Below are 17,170 nucleotides of genomic sequence, written 5' to 3'. Positions count from 1 at the left end.
AACGAGTCTACTGCTCTTAACCACTCACTACACCACACTGGCTCTCTGCTACACATGCTCTGGGCAGTCCATTGCACCAGAAGGCAAGAGGAACAAATGTAGATCAAATTTCACACTTAATTTCAGTTTAAGTAGCTGAGGTTTAAGCATGCAAAACAATGCACATAAATAAATAAAAACTTTTGCATATGTAACAGCAACCTTAGCAAACAGAATCCAGCAAGTGATAGTGTCTGTTATTAAGAATGACCAGACCAGTTTTATAAAACAAGACAAGCAGCAGATACTATTAGAGAAGTGATGGATTTGGTAGATTTTTTTTTAAAAAGACCAATTTCTAATTTTATGACTAGATGCTAAAAAGGCTCTTGACAAAATTTATAAACAGTATATAGAGGTAGCTCTAACTACATTTCATTTTCCTTTGTGTTTTATAAAATGGATTAAAATATTGTATGACTCGCCTACTGTCCCGAGGAATTGGGCAAGGGCGTCCACATTCACCTCTACTTTTGCTTAGAACCCCCCTGGCTGGTGCTATTACAGGGCAGCTCACAATTCAGTTGAGGATAAATTGGTTTTATCTGCAGATGATATTCTTTTGTTTATTTTGAAGCCTCATACTAACATTCCTATGTTGATCCAAACAATAGATACCTTTGGTAAAATATCAGGATACTCTATTAATTGGTCCAAGTTGGAATGATCTTTCTTGCAGTTTTGATAATTCTCTCTTTTTATTTTTTTCTTTCATCACTTTGTTTTCAATAACTGAAATTCTTTTAGTAAAGTGACAACAACAACAACAACAACAACAACAACAACAACAACAATCTGTAGCACATTCCCCAACAATGAAGAGCCTCATCTCATATGGTGCTCTAAATAGGTCTCTGAGTCATTTAGCATGGTATTCACTCAGTTCTCATTTGCTTCCAATAAACCAGACACCCCAGGTTACTAAAATACTTATTCCTCATCTACAGGAAATTCAGCAATGGAGTGTTTTGGTCCTTTGAACTCCTGACTTCCAAACACAGTGAATCACTGGACTTACCAGAGAGAGGGGTGGGGGAAGGACAGGGGGGAGGGAGCTCAGTGCGGAGTGGCACAGCCAATGAGGCACTCTTGCCATTATGTTGGCAGAACACGAGACAATTCATCTCAGGGTCACATTGGACAAGTTACCAGGATTGCAGGGGGTTGGACTAGATGACCCTTGTCGTCCCTTCCAATTCTACAATTCTATGTTTCTGTGTGCTTGCACAGTGCCAAGGTCTTGGTGCCCTGCCCCTCCCCACTGTTTTCGGAAGCCAGGAGAGCAGCAGTGCCTCACCTACACCACTGCACAGAGCGCTACTGGTGGTATCAATATCAGGGCAACCTTGTGTGCAAACATACTTTTGAGCGTTTATTCCATCAATTGCTCGAATCATCCTTTCATTCAGTTCCTCTTCAAACTTCTTCTTCTGAGATTTTGTTCTGTGGAGGACAAAAGGACAAACAGGAGTTAGTAGCCTTGGGAAAAATTCCCAAATAAGGCATGGCAACAATTAGAGAGAACAAAGAGAACAGAGAACAAAAAGGGAGCCAGCTCTTTGTATTCCTGATTTCCTGCAGCAGTATATAAAACAGAGTCTACACAACTTGCCATATTTGGACCTGCATTTAACATCAGCCATTCGTTTTGCAATATGAAGTTGACTTGTTGCTGAGATGACTTTAGAACAACATAAACAACAGCTTGACTTCAGGTCATCCCAAAACAGCAGGAAACTAGAATTTAGGAATTCTCTTAGAATAACCGGGTCTGGTATAGTTGCCCTCAAGTGGACTGGTAAAGGTACACATTTTGTTACCGATGAACTTGATATCGTGGTATCGTGACATCTATAAGACTGCAAGAAATGGCTTATTTTGTCTCCTCACTATACACGATGAAGCCTCTGAATGAATGAACCAAGTTTATCGGCACCACCTGAAGTCTCTGACTATATGCCTGCATGGGCATATTCTTCCTTTCACAAGCCCTAAGAGGAGAGACTTCCTTTCTGACCCAACTCAGAGCACCCACCAAGCTGAACATAGTTCACAGCTGCATATGGTAGCTCACTAGGAGAATAACTCTTCTGCTTTTCTGTCTTGCCTGAAACTACAAAAGAGGGTGGTATGCAAGTCACCGGGCAGGTAGGTCACAAACATTTTTATTTATTTATTGAGCTTTTTGACTGTTCTTCATCCATTCCAGATTTCAAGGTGGTATATGGGGTCCTACCAGACTGAATTTTTTTTTGCAAGTGTATTCTGCATTGGTACAATAATAGTACATTAGTGGTTGGATTTATAGTGGAGCACCATATATAACTCAGTTGTTCCCTAAAGCCACATTATTGCCATCTGGAAAAGCATTATAGTGTGACAAAAGTGGTACCAACCCATCCCCCAGAGCCCTTGTGGTATGAAAAGTTACAGAATTTCAGCAGGAAGCTACGGGACATGAAATGATTGGAAACAAAGCAAAAGGTCTTCCCCAAAACTTTTGCAGGTGCAAACATTATTGAAAGTAAGGCCGTGCATAAATGAGCACAAATCTTCAGGAATGGACAATAAACGATGCCTGGAGGGAACCACAAATAATATTTTAAACAATTACCATGTCCAATAAAAAATTAACAAGTTAAATAAGATATTAACAATTGGGGACTTCCGCTCAGGAGCGGGAGGAAGATGGCGGATAATAACACCTTTTCCGAATCTCACGGGGCAATTAGGGGCTGAGATGGGAGTAAATCAGCCTCCCGAAATCTTCCCAGGATCTGTGGGAAGAGCTGCCTCATCCGCGATGCCCATTAACCCTGCCCTGACCTCTGAGGAGGGAGGAAAAGGGGGGCTTGGACGCATAGCCCCTGAGAGAATTCTGGCTCTCCCTGATGCTACTCTTCCTGCTCCTGAGTTCCACAATTTAAATGAATAATTTGGTAATGTTTTGGACTTGCTTCAGACAAGAAGGAGAAGAGACACTTTGCTTAATAATCCAGCCACCGAGAAGATAAGAAGGATAAGAAAAAGAGGACTGCAACATTCTATTGGTATGTGGGAACAGAACGAAGGGGGGGGAGCCTTGCTCTATGTCATGGAACTTAGTTGTATTTATGGGCAAAAACCCCTTGAAGAGACGTTTTTATTACTTACAACAAGTGAGATTGGAAATAAACTATGTGGAAAAGAATTTACGACATAATTGCACCCCTGGTTGCTGGTTGCTTCTCTTCCTCTGTTAGAGACTGTCAGGCTTCACTTGCCTTTGATGCTGCTTGTGATAAACAACTAGCTCCAGGGGTGAGCTAAAAAGCTGTTTATTAATCATTAAGATTTACAGAGTGTTGAAATCATGACTGCTCCATTACTTTCAGTTTCCCGGACTGGAATCTCCCCGCGCGCGCCAGCATAGCCAGCCTCTCGGCCCTCTGAAATGACGTCGACGTCTCCTCCTCCCCCTCTGCTCCCCCACTTGTCTGCTACCGACGGTGTGTGACATTTCTCCCTCTTCCGGAGACGTTTCCTGGTGGGGGCTGGGAGAGTCAGATGAATCTGTGGAGATTATGGGCAACTGCTCTCGATATCCCAACAGCTGCCTTTTACTGGCTGAATTGCTATCTTTTCTCTCCTCTGCAGTTTCCCCTTTTCTCTCCCGCTCCTCCTGAGCCCTCCCTCTTTCCCTGACGGAGACCTAGCCGACTTTTTGGAATGTCCGGAGTGATTTATGACGCAGATTAATTAGAGGTCGATTGAAGCAGATCGGGCTGCAAACCAAAGTCAGAGAGGGCGGGAAAGCCAGAAACTATTTTAAAATATATGGACTTACATATTGACAGGCCCCTACCCTTGGAAAGACTTTGAAGCAGCCAGAATGATAAGATTTTAAGTAAAACGCAATATATGGAATTCATTGAAGTCAAGTTAAGATGGCGGCTGTTGAGATGGGACCTTTGGATGTGAAGCCAAGAGGCACCGCGCCAGGGGGGTGGGGGGTGGGAAAAAGTACGGACATAAAACCCACACAGTCATGATGGATTTTGGCTGTTTTATCTCACTTGTGAAAGCACTCAGTGGCATGAAAGAAAATAGGAAGAACGACGGATAACATCAGAAAGGAGGTGGATGACATCGAGACTACGGAAGGCGATGGAGTTAAGAAGCTGATCAAAATCCTAATTGTCTGAAGCAAGGGAAGTCATAAAAAATTAACAATTTGGCAATTTATTTGGATTTATTTGGACTAATTGGACTATATGGATGAATTGATATTTATAAATATATGATGTAATTTTTATGATTGGAAAATCTAATGAAAATGATTTGGCAAAAAAAAAAGATATTAACAATTGGAACACAGGAAGCTGCCCTACACTGAGTCAGACCATAAGAGTTTGAGCGATCAACAACTACAGTAAGACTTTGAACCATCATGTATCTCCAAATGCCCGGCTGAGCAAGTGAGCTTTCACCTGGAACTGGAAACCCAATAACATAAGGGCCATCCATGACTCCAAGAGAAAGGAATTCCACAGTTGGCACATCACTGCAGAGAACGCCTTCTCCTGTGTTGCCACCCAACAGGCCACAAGAAAGGCCTGAGCTGGCTGGCATTGGGAAGGACATGTCCTCAAGCAACTGGGTCCCAAGTCAGTTATGGCTCTATATATTGACATCATGGGAAGTCAGAACAGATCCCATGCGGTTGGGTTTTAGGTGAGTGTGCCAGGTAACATAGAGATGCGGGTGGTACTGTGGGTTAAAGCACAGAGCCTAGGGCTTGCCGATCAGAAGGTTGGCGGTTCGAATCCCCGCAATGGGGTGAGCTCCCGTTGCTTGGTCCCTGCTCCTGCCAACCTAGTAGTTCGAAAGCACGTCAAAGTGCAAGTAGATAAATAGGTACCGCTCCGGCGGGAAGGTAAACGGTGTTTCTGTGCGCTACTCTGGTTCGCCAGAAGCGGCTTAGTCGTGCTGGCCACATGACCCGGAAGGTGTACGCTGGCTCCCTCGGCCTGTAAAGCGAGATGAGCGCCACAACCCCAGAGTCAGACACGACTGGACCTAATGGTCAGGGGTCCCTTTACCCTTTACCTTTACCAGGTAACATCCAACAGAACTCTTGCATTCTGCACTAGCTGAAGTTTCCAGACCACCTTCAAAGGTTGCCCTATGTAGAGCGCATTACAGAAATCTAGCTGTGAGGTTACTAGGGCATGATGTTCTGTGGCCAGATTATCCCAGCCCAGAAATGGCATTCTTACAATTACTAAGCAGTTGGCTGATTTCAAGTCTCAGGGTTGAATTAGACATCTGCCATATGACTTGGCATTGTATAGTGGAGTTTCCCCTCAATGGTGGGGTAGATCAGGGCCACTGAATAGGAAAGGGGGGCTTTGACTCCTTTGTCCTCACCAAGGTTCCCAAACTAGACTTCCTTCCATGCTTGTTATTCATAATGGAAGGAAAGCTTTTATTGGGAACTCCCTTCCCACTGTGAATAGCCAGCATTTGCGGGGGGGGGGGGCAGCTCTAATCAGGACTGCAGCAGCAACAAAATGCTTAAGTCGCCCTCCAATACTGTAAGTACTTCAACAAATCCAGGCAATACAAAAGAGCAAATGTACTGTAGCATCAGCTTGCTTGAGTCAAATTGTAGCAGAATTATATTATTTCAGCTATAATCCTAACTGCTGTTCAAAATTACCCTAGCTAACAAAGTGAATGCTCTTATATAGATTAGAATTGCTGGTTAAAGAGAGTAATGCGTTTTTCTCATAGAATCAATGTCTGAAAAATCAATACATACCTTTCTCTACAACGCTGGAAATTATACTGACCCATAGGCATGTCCTAAGAGAAATTAAGAGAAAATGTCCACATAGTATTATAATAATAATAAAAAATTCTGGATTCTCAGTATATTAGGTTGTATTGTAATGCAAATGTTGCGTCAGAGAACATTTTCTCCAGCTCAAAAATCCCAGTGAAGTATATGATAAAATCCTTATTAATTTTAATGGGCCAGGATTGCATCAGTGCAATTCCTTGTATGTCAGCTCATAAGTAAAGTCCTACTGAGCTGAATATGACTTACTCCCTGGTAAATGTGTGTAGCCTGAGTGGTGCAAGCCAAACGAAGGCAAGACACCCAGCTGAATTAAGCATGAGAGACTAATGATTTCAGGATCGTATTAATACAGGCCAAGCTCTGATCAGCACCTTCTTTCTCAGTCAGAAACTTGCAGGAAGCCCGCCTGACAGCCGTGAAAGCAACACCAGTCCCAACTGGTCTCACCCTGGAATTAGGAGATCGCAGGGCTTCAGTCTATGGAGGCTGGTGGAGCTTGTCCGTTTCCCTTATCCCTCCTTTCCTACGCTGCACAGTGCTAAAGGGCTCTGGTTCAGGGCTGACTGCCAGTCCCAAATCTGAGAAGTGAATTGTTGTCTGCGGGTGGGGAAAGGAGAGAAATCTGGAGAGGAGGGAAAGGCATAGTTTTCCCTCTCCCCCACTGTGCTAGCGCTGATATATCATGATGCAGAAAACTCATACCATGGTGCTGATCTTGCCATTTTCTGTAATCATGCTGTCCCGATGGTGCAAGTGGGCAAATGGCTTGGCTGCTCCCCAGGACTCCAAGTACCGGGTCATCCGAACAGATGCTCTCATTTTAGCTCCATCTAGAATATTCCGGGGTCGGAAATGATGCTGCGGACTTCGTTTTTCTTCCTGGTTAGGAAATAAATAAACCCAAGAGGTACAGATAGTATAAAGCTTGCACTATTTCCATTATTTCCTATTCTGCACAATTTATTCTAGTTTTGCTCGTCACGGGGAGAAGCCACGGAGAGCAATAAAACACAAACTACTGAAAATCTTATTTAGCCTCCTCCTGACTTCTGAGATTATAGCTAGCGTTGTCGACAAATAAACAAGGGCAAGGGACTTGTTCCTTAAAAACAAACAAACCAAGATCCTCAGGAAGATGACAATACCACACAGCCGCATAACATAAAAGATCTAGGTAAGTAGATGCTCAGTGTTGCATTTCTTATTGTCCTGACAAATCACAACCCAGAAGTGGTTCACCTGATGGGATGGAGCCACAATGGCAGCTTCTCAGCAGGGATGCCACTGCTGCTTGCTGGGAGGGAGGGGAGCCATTGCAGGGCTCGCACCTGCATTGTACCTGTCTAGGCCGGCCCGCCCATGAGGCAGACTGAAGCAGCCACCTCAGGAGGTAAAATCCTGTGGGTGGTCCCCCCCCCCCATGCGTGTCCCCCATCCCCCTGCAGAGATGGCTTCCAGCAAGATCACACAAAATTCCTGCAAGATCTCGCTATATCTCACCGGAAGCCGCTGCAGCAACACAACCTCAGTAAGTGAGGCTTTTGGGGGGGGGGGTTCACCTCAGACAGGTCACCCCTCCTCCCAGTCATCTCGACCCTCCCTCTTCTGGGAAGCAGGCATGACATACCTACCAAGAGGTGGCCGCTGTGGCTCTGCCCCACTGGGCAAGCCAGGTCTGGAGATGGCCCAGATCACACAGCTGTGAAGGCAAGCAGCAGTAAGCCCCTGCCTGGTGCACAGCTTCCCCCCCCCCCCCCCGGTCTCATGGCTGTGCCAGAAGAGGAAAGCAAAAGCTTCTACTTTTAGATCAGCCACAGATTAGCCCCAAACCCTAAACTGTGGTTGTACGTAACTATGATTGGCTAAACTCATTTTCATGTCTGAACCAGCCCAATGCAACCCAAGAAGCCACAGAAGGAAAACCATGGCTCTTGTCTGCTTATAGCAGTTTCAAATACAATGTGGAGAAAACAAATGAAACATTACTAACCTTGGGGTTGATAATAAAGTAGGTTTTCACATTATGCTCCTTGAGATATGGGTCCCTTGCATCTCCACCCCCATCCTCCACTTGGTAGGCTCCATTCAAGTGTGCCAAGGTGACTGAAGTAATGTGAACACGGCTGAAATTATGGTTTATTTTAAAATGACCATTATACAATATTAAGAATGGAACACTGCTTTTTCTTTTCTTTTCTTTTACTGTTGGGAAATATTCCCAACAGCTATACAAAATGAAATACTTGTGAACTAAACAATACATTGTAAATGAATAGATATATATTTGCAGGCAACGAATCTGGAGATTGCTGTGCACAAAAACAAATGCAAACTCTGCCCTCATTCACACTGACATAGTCAGCCTAAACTTGCATGATTCCCGCATGCAAATAGAGAGAAATACACCTGTACACAGAATACTAGAATGTCCAAGGACTACATTAGGACCTCTTCTAGACTTTCTATGTGGAGTGGATTCAGTCACTTGAACCTGTAGAACAGAACGGTAAAACCCTGATTCCAGATGGCCACCTCAGGGAGAACTAGGCCCATCATTCAATTGTGCTCCAGAAAAACAGCCAGTCTTTAACATTCTCATTTGTTCCAATCAAGTTATCCCTTGCGGGCGAAAAGGATCCATGGAACACTAGAAGCCCTGAGTCCAGTGGCTTCTCCGTTCAACTAATACATGTGAAAGGTATGGAGCTGTTCCCTATCCACTTAAATGCTTCTCTTCCTCAAGAGAGATCAGAGCAGCTTCTGTTTGGTTTCTAGGTGGTCTGCTTTCTCATCAACTTATGGGAGCCAAACCGATATGCTCAGCAGTTGAACAGTATCCTGTGCCTTCCAAGACTATTGCATTTCAGTAAAAAGGAAAAATCTCTATTTGCTCAGGATCAGAGCAAATCAACAGGGTAAAATGCATGAATTTTAATAGGGGAGTGGGCGCAATCTAGCCACACCTGCAGGCCTACTGCTTTCAATTGCAGAGTGAAACACATGACTTAAAAGGACTTAACTTTGGTTGGATCACATCCAATGTTTATCACAGGTAATCAGGCCTATTTAAATATAGAACATTCCAGTGGGTGAGGCAAGGCCATCACCTTGGCTGAGGACCACAGGGCCCTATTAACTGCATGGTAGGCATTTTGGGTGACCTTGTAGGCACCAATTTATTTGCGGAAATGTATCCACACCCATCTTAAATAGAGACTAGTCTTACCCAGGAACTCCTCCGGCTTCCATGTGATTGGCTAGTGTAACATCATGTGACCATACATCATACTGCCATTTCTGCAGTCCAATCACGCCACAAAGGACATTCCCAGAGTGCACTCCTACTCGCATATTAATATCAACTCCAGTTGCATCTCTGACCTTCCTATTGATGAGAAATTATTATCAATCACAGATGTTATGTTCTGGACTTTGAAAAAAGCACACGGTACTACCATTACCACACAATGACTTTTTCATGCGCTACTATTCATGTCTTAATTAAAAAGTGGTATAGAAATATTTTTGCTTTTATAACTAAGATAGTTGCTCATTAAAGAACAGCCACGTTAACATCAATATAAAAGTAAACAAGCTTAAAAAAAGGTCACAAATTCAATTCAAGGCCACAAATATTATTTACAAAGAACTGATTCCAAATAAAATTGGAACTTGCCTTTCGTTTTTTGAGACAAACTGGCAGTTGTCATACCTAGCCTGATCTGGAATCAGATGCTGAGTCCTTGGGAGGACAAACCAGACACCCCAAAGGCCAAGGACCTTGAGGAGCAGTCAAGGCCGGCTGAATCCAATGTTGAGGGTCCTCTTTGAGGGGCCTTTGTGTTAATACCTGACAAAGAACCCCTGGAATGGTCAGAGGAGCAGGTGGAGCCATCCTCCAGCCTCTGAGTCCTGGGACCCAAGTCTTTGGGTTCAGGCCAAAGAGTGACAACACAGAAGAGCTGTGGACCCAGAGTCATTGGTCTGCTCATGAAAAGAGGGCTTACTTGTCAGGAAGCAATCCCTGATTCTCCTTCACTGCTGGTAGCTGTGGTTAGGATGTGATTTAGGAGGCTTGTTCCTGCTGCAAGTCATCATCCCATTCCCCTTGCTATTGTCCATGGTCTTCTCCACCATCAAAATTTAGATTCTAAGTTTATTGGGTCAGGGGCCTGTTTTGTGTTAACTCTGTAAACTAGGCCTAGATGACATGGTGTCCTCCAGATACTCAGCCCTCAGCCAATGGTCAAGGATGGTGGGAACTGTAGTTCTCAACATCTAGAGACCACCACCTTGGCTACTTGTGCCATAAAGCACTATTTACATTGTTGATGCTGTCTAGGCAAATTTGTGACTGCTCAAAATTATCGTACACACAACGTTGGGTCCTGTAAGTTTCACATCAGCCAGCCTCTGCTCCAAGATGGGGACAGTTAGCCCACTTTTAGAATATCTTTGGAAAACCTGGGAAAGTCGATGCTGTCATTAAAAGGGTCTTAGAAGATCTAGATATTCCAACATTATCAGATAATCTAGATCAGTGATGGCCAAACTTGGCCCTCCAGCTGTTTTGGGACTACAACTCCCATCATCCCTAGCTAACAGGACCAGTGGTCAGGGATGATGGGGATTGTAGTCCCAAAACAGCTGGAGGGCCAAGTTTAGCCACCACTGATCTAGATCCACAATGGGTAGGGAGTGGACACGAATAAATGGGAAAATTGGTTTCTCACTTTTCCAATCAAAAGTTTAGTTCTCCACATTTCCACATCAGTTTGCTTTTTTAAAAAAAGTCCTCATGCAAACACCCCAGCATTTCAGTGTTAATTTCTCCCAACATACATATTTGCAAAGCATTTCCCTCTAAAGTGATGCTTTTTGTATGTTATTTTCACCAGTATGGACATTTTATGGATGCTTTATCTATATGCATTGTTGCACATATTGCCTAGCTGGAGAACTGGGTTGCAAAATTCGGAGAAGTACAAATTCCCAAGGATGGCTGTGCTTCATTTCTTGCACTGTTTGGGAAAGCATGGCTTTGGTAGCAAACTGAACAGAATTCTTTGCCATCTCTAGTGGGCACTACATCACGAGGCAAAGATTGCCTTTCACCTCTCCTGTGTATTATCTTACTACGCTGCAATGCTGTTTCATACGGTATACCCCCAAATCCATACCATCCCTCGTTGTAGCTATGGAGAGAAACAACATCATCTCATCTGATATGGAGCTGAAAATGTTATACATACTGAAGCACAAACCAGAGCAAAAGCTTCAGCTTTAAGACAACTATGTGAGGCTTACTGGGGAGGTTCAAGGTAAGGACAAGGACAAGTTACAAAATACCTCTACCTACTTTATGGCTTCACACATGTCCAGTCCCATTTTCACACAGTTCTTGGCATGGTTTTGGAGAGATATAGGGAGGCCAGACACACAGTAGTAGCAATCTCCCAAAATTTTAATTCTCATGCATTCATTTTCCTGAGAGGGGGAAAGAAGGTTCAGTTAGGAGATGGCCAGCAAAGCAACTACTCAGAAATGGTAAACGTAATGATGGTGGTCAACAAAAGAGGTTTAAAGCCTCAAGGTAAATTTTTAAAAATGTAGTATAAACACCAACAACTGGGAAACACTTGCTTGCGAGCGCTCCAATTGGAGAACAGCCTTTACCAAAGGGGTCATGGGCTTTGAAGACACTCGAACTCAGGACGCAAGGGAGAAACGTGCTAAGAGGAAGGCACGCTTGGCAAATCCACACTGTGATCAACTCCCGCCTGGAAACCAATGTCCCTACTGTGGAAGGATGTGTGGTTCCAGAATTGGGCTCCACAGTCACTTACAGACTAACTGTTAAGACTGTGTTTATGGAAGACAGTCTTACTCAGCTACGAGTGATCGCCAAAGAAGGAAAGACCATGCCTGGAGTGCTGCAGAAACACAATGTACTTGGTACCATCCAATGTATTTCACCTAATGATGGGGAGGAAGATAGCTGGGCTTGGACTTGCAGGCTGAGATGCACTGCCGAGAGCTATGTGCATCCCATTTCCACTGACCTACTTTTCCTGAAATGTGAAATCAGAAGCACACACACGCTATGAAGTATCCAGAGACCTAGGAAATTAAATGAAAACTCCTCCTGCTTGGTACAAAAATAGATCTCTCTGTTGGGAGCACAGGATATTTGTTGTCATCCCTATTCCAGCACTTGCAAGAAGAGCAGCACCACTTCCTAGGCTTAGTTTTCAGAATTATATTGCCACTTTGCTGTGCTCCTTCACGACAGCATGATTAGTCTTTTAAATGATGCCCACCAGCGTTATTTTTAATCCGTGCAAAAGGAAATACTGTTCCATTAGATGTTAGTGATTTGCAAACCATTTATCATAAAACTCTAGGGTTCCTCAGAGGTTCCTCAGGATTTTCTTGGTGAGAAGATCAGTGCTATGGGCAAGCTGCCCCAAAGGCAGATCTTCCTCAGCAATGCTCACCGGCAGGCAAGTCTCAGGTGCCTTCCGGAATATACTCTCAGGCCTCTATTTATACACTGAACTGAATAAAGATTGCAAGTGGGAAGCTGTACAGTTGAATGCTCTGCCTTGAGAAGCTCCCTGCACAGAGAAAAGCAGCTTGTCAAGGAGAAGCCAAGACCTAAGCCCCTTCCAAAAATCTATTAGGATTTATTTTTATGCAAGAAGGGAGTATTTATAAAGGTGCAACATCCACCAGCAACATGAAATGGCAAAACATTCATCCACTGACTGTATAAACTGGCCTCCATGATCCTTGGGAATCACTAACTTGCACCCACAGACACCAGGCCTACATAATATACATATATGGATTTTTTCCTCTTTTATTATTTGGATTTTTTAAAAAAAAATGACAAGGGCTTTCTTCACGCATGGTGGGGCTTTTCTGAAAAGAGGTGGGGTTCTCAAGTATGCTGAGAGAGAGAGAGAGAGAGAGAGAGAGAGACATGCACTTGGGGCAAAGCAAAAAGAGAGGTGTGTGCATGCATGAATTAGAGGGTGTGGGTGCCACCTATGTGTGGTCTGAGGGCAAGAGACATGTGTGATGTGTGATGCCACACTCCATGACAGCCATTTTGTGACTGGAGCCCATAGCACTTCCTCAAAACTCAGAACGCGTCTTCTGGTCCCAAAAGGTTGGCAACCCCTGGCTGATACCAGGCAAGTGCTCTCACTGTTCTGTTCCCAGCAACTGCTCAAAAGATTTTATTTAGGGCAACCCATCTGAACATGTAAAAGCTGTATGAGATTTACTTCCTTTTAACCACTGCTGACTTTCATCAACTTTTGAATACTCTTAAATACCTGGTTTTAACTGTGTTTTATCAGTCTTTATAATATTCTGTTGTATATTTTTGTAAACCGTTTAAAAGCTCTCTTACCATCATGCGGTTTATAATATATAATAGCAAATTCATTTAAAAAACAAAAACAAAAAAACACTCATTTCCCTTTCAAACAGAGTTTGAACCTTAGTGCAACATACCATTCAGTAACTGGATGTTGGTTACTTCTGGCAAGCAAAAAAAAAAAAATTGCCTTACGCTTTGCCCCGGCTGTCCCCAAGACCACTGCAATGCTAAGAACATATCTACCAAAGAAACAAACTGATCAAGGATGGTGACACAGCTAATGGAACAAGATGTTTTTGTGTCTAGTTTCCTAAAGGTTCCTCTCAGAATCTTCCCAGTTACTTAGGAGGCAATAAAATGTTGTGCATTCCTAATGCCATCCATAGAGTTCCTTTTAGTCATAGCAGATACACACAGAACTGCTGCTTTCATCCTCTTTCTTTGTGCGCTTTCCCCACCACATTTGTATTAGCTTGTCACCAAAGGACAGTGCAAATTATAGATCAGCAACTGAGAGCCCCAGGGTCAACCTGAGAACTATGGCTGGCCCCCCAGTTTCCCATGGCACTCAGCATTGGCCCAGGATGTGAGGGTGGCGTGGTGGTTGTGAAAACTGCATTTGCAGCAGGCCCCAGGTCAACAACCTAGCATGCCACCCTCATGCCACAGCTACAAGTCTTAACATCAGAGACAGCGATAACCTACCAGCCATTATTGAAGCCCTCGGGGGTACTTACTTTTGCAATTTGGTCAAACTTGCCAAAGAGCTCATTCAGCATGTGCACCAGTTCTCCAGGAGAGCAATCACTAGCCAAGCGAGTGAATCCCACAATATCGGCGTATAAAATGCTAGAAGTGAAAAGGGGGATTTTACCATTTTGCTTAGCTCAAAACTATCCCTACAGTTTCTTGGAAAAAACAAACAAGAGAAAGGGGAATGCACTAAATACCTCACCAGGAGCAGATACAACTTGTCCACAACCGTATGTTTGGATACTGAGCTCGTACATCCTTTTTGGATGGCCTGCTGTTGTGGTCTGGCTCCCCTTCCACTGTGTCCACTCAGGCTTTGACCCTGCCAGGACTGTTTGCCTATAAAGGATTGTGCCCCACCCTGCAGTTTGCCGCACTGCGGTCGGAAGCTGAACTCCCAGCAGACCTCTTTGAAGAGAAGGGCAGGTTACCAGTCTGCAAAGAGGAGATGCTAATACCTTCGGGTGCCTAAACTGAGCCGCCCGCCAGACAGGACCGTTCTAAAGTTTCCACCGGAAAAGGCAGAGTAGACAGCCAGAGGTCATTCATCTGCTCCACAGTGTGAGATTTAAAGCCAGAAGGCAACCCTTAAAGCAGGCACAGGTTGGGGGCTTAGCCAATTGCGGTATTAATTTCACACAGGAGGGTGGGCCTACAAGTAGAGAAGGAAGGTGAGACAGGAGAAAAGGCAAAACAGGGGAGTCTTCTGCAAGGGCCTGGCAAGGGTGCACTGCCCCTCATGCAGCAGTTCATTGGGGGGTAGGGGAGAAATGGGAAGCCCCACCTTATTTGGGCTCTGCCTCACACATCGTTGGCATGCAACCCCCCGCCTATTACCCCTGGGGGAATGCAGCACCTTGAGAAAAATAAAGGTTCCCTATTCCCATAGTGCTTTGTTTATTTTTCATTTTTTGCTTGCTATTTTGTTAATGTTGTTAATATTGTTTTATAAATTATATATGTTGTATTGATTTGTTAACCATACAATATGACTTATGCTTTAATTGTGCTTTGTTAACCATGTTTTATAGATTGCAATTCTTTCACTGATGATTTCTTAATTATTCCATATGACTTAGGCTGTATGTGTGACATTCTATTATGTTCTATCGAGCTATTGTCATTTGTTGTTTGTAAGGTGCTTTGGGATAGAGAAGTATAATAAATCACATCCATTCAAAATCCCTTCTGGAGATGCCACAGTTGAAGCTCAGAAACACCTGCCTTTCCTAGATCATCCACTGGTGACTCTCTCAGGCCCTTCAGAGTCTGAGGCAGCGCTGCCAGGCCAAAACTCGTACTCTGGGCATCAGTGTATGGAACCTGCCCCCTACTCGTCTGTGACTAGCTGAAGGGCAGTATAAGGCAGGAAAGGCCTCAAGGGTGCAGGATGGGACCAGAGCCTGAATGAAACAGGCCAATGTGACTTCCATCGCATTTCTCATCTCCCACCCACCCCGATCCTTAAGACTGAAACACATTTCAGCTTTGCCACGCTGAAAATTGCCCCCAAATGACTGTGTTACTCACTGCTGATGGCAGCCATAAAGCAAGTTAGCTTATATCAAGTGCAAAGGGTTCTCACTCACTCCCCCCCCCCCCCGATATTTACCACGAAAAATTTAAGGCCATTTGTTCAAGCAATAATATTTCAGTCTCTGGATTGCTTTTAAATTTGATACGCCTAATTAAATTCAGCTGCCTTCCCAAAATAAACATGTCACAAGGTCCACAGAGGTTATCTATATTCACAGTTCTATGGAGTCAACCTGCAATATCTGCGTGCCTGAACAAGGCATCCACCTCCCTCTAAACAATGTACAGTCGTGATTAAAGCATTTTGCTAGTAATGGTAACTCATGCACCTCAGCACTGAGAACGGGCAAGTGTGTGTTCCAAACAATACCTTACATTGGTGTGCCTTTTGACATATAAATTATGAAAGTTGTTTGTATTTTCCAGCTGGCCTGCTTTGGGTCCTTGTAACCTCTGGATGATCTCAGCTTTCATCTCCATGGCTATGTGAGCAGGAAGTAAGGAAAGCAGGAGACGCTCCTAGGTTGGAGAGAGGAAAGAAAAAATGGCCCAAGCTTCAACTGAGCTTCAAGCAGGAAAATCTGCTAAGTAGTTATTACGAACACATCTTTTATGAGCAACAGTGGGATGGAATTTATTTCAAGGATTGGGAGGAAACTGCACATGATGTGCTATCATTTGTGGTCCCCACCTCCACTTCAAGTTTTCTTTATGAAATGCAGCTGCAAAAGATTAAATCTTCTGTGGAAAGCTGAGCTCAAAGTTAGCTCTTACAAAAGAAATTTTGTTTCATGTCCTCATGACTCAACTACAAGCACTTGCTTCCAGGACTCTGAATGCCTTTGGCAGGGTTTTTGGTTTACTTCCTCCTTGGCCCATATTATCCACCAATTGTCTTTCTTGTTTGTCAATTGCTCTCTGTGCGCATGAAGAACACACATGCACAGATCAGGACAGGAGACCAACAGGATAAAGGGACCAATAGTAGGTTGGGAATCCACTATACAAGTGCATCAGTTCGCAAACTGATCCCTTCACAATGTACCTGCAGGAGCCAGACTGGGCAGTAACTCACAAACAGATCTACTTATAGGCAGATGGATCAGCTTCATATTTCAACTGAAGGAGATTGTGAGGGACACCAAGAATATATTTAATCAGGTAAATTCTCATGACAAAACTCGTGCTTGCTAATGACTCCATGCATAGGTAATCTGGTGGCAGAGCCTTCCCCAAACAAAGTTACTGATCCCAAGGGTGCAGATTTGATGTCCACACCTCCGCCACTTTTATCATTCATGTCAAGAAGGAGCCAAAGGGCTCTCTAGCTTCTTCCACACACAACTTAAAAACCTAAGAGGTTTCAACAGAATCCTCTTGTCTGACTTCTCTCTTCTTGCACCTTATTTCAGGGATGGAACAGAAGGAAGACTGGGGTCTACAAGCAGATTGGCAAGGATTTCTGACTTCCAATTGTTTAACAATAGCAACAACAAAATGACTCTCCCCCCCCCCCCCCCCGACAAAGACTGCAGCAATGAAGAAAGCTAGAGGTGATGAGGAATGGGGTTGGGGTGGGTTGGTTTGTTGTTGTTGTTGTTGTTGTT

At 44.0% G+C, this 17,170-nt stretch overlaps 1 protein-coding gene across 3 annotated transcripts in view; it reads right to left on the bottom strand.

Annotated features, from left to right (window-relative positions):
- The window catches only part of ADCY2 (adenylate cyclase 2), a 113,558-nt gene that overhangs the window by 38,966 nt on the left and 57,422 nt on the right, over positions 1–17,170 (bottom strand). For all 3 annotated transcript variants that reach the window (XM_033154094.1, XM_033154095.1, XM_033154096.1), the window contains 8 exons: positions 15,934–16,082; positions 14,012–14,123; positions 11,244–11,371; positions 9,111–9,269; positions 7,875–8,007; positions 6,587–6,763; positions 5,843–5,886; positions 1,402–1,482 (listed from right to left, as the gene is read on the bottom strand). In XM_033154094.1, coding sequence (XP_033009985.1) covers positions 1,402–1,482; positions 5,843–5,886; positions 6,587–6,763; positions 7,875–8,007; positions 9,111–9,269; positions 11,244–11,371; positions 14,012–14,123; positions 15,934–16,082 — 983 coding nt within the window. The remainder of the gene's footprint in view (positions 1–1,401; positions 1,483–5,842; positions 5,887–6,586; positions 6,764–7,874; positions 8,008–9,110; positions 9,270–11,243; positions 11,372–14,011; positions 14,124–15,933; positions 16,083–17,170) is intronic.

Source organism: Lacerta agilis, chromosome 7 (genome assembly GCF_009819535.1).
Source record: "Lacerta agilis isolate rLacAgi1 chromosome 7, rLacAgi1.pri, whole genome shotgun sequence".
NCBI lineage: Eukaryota > Metazoa > Chordata > Lepidosauria > Squamata > Lacertidae > Lacerta > Lacerta agilis.
Note: the sequence above shows the minus strand (reverse complement) of the source record. Positions and strands in the feature narration are given on the sequence as shown.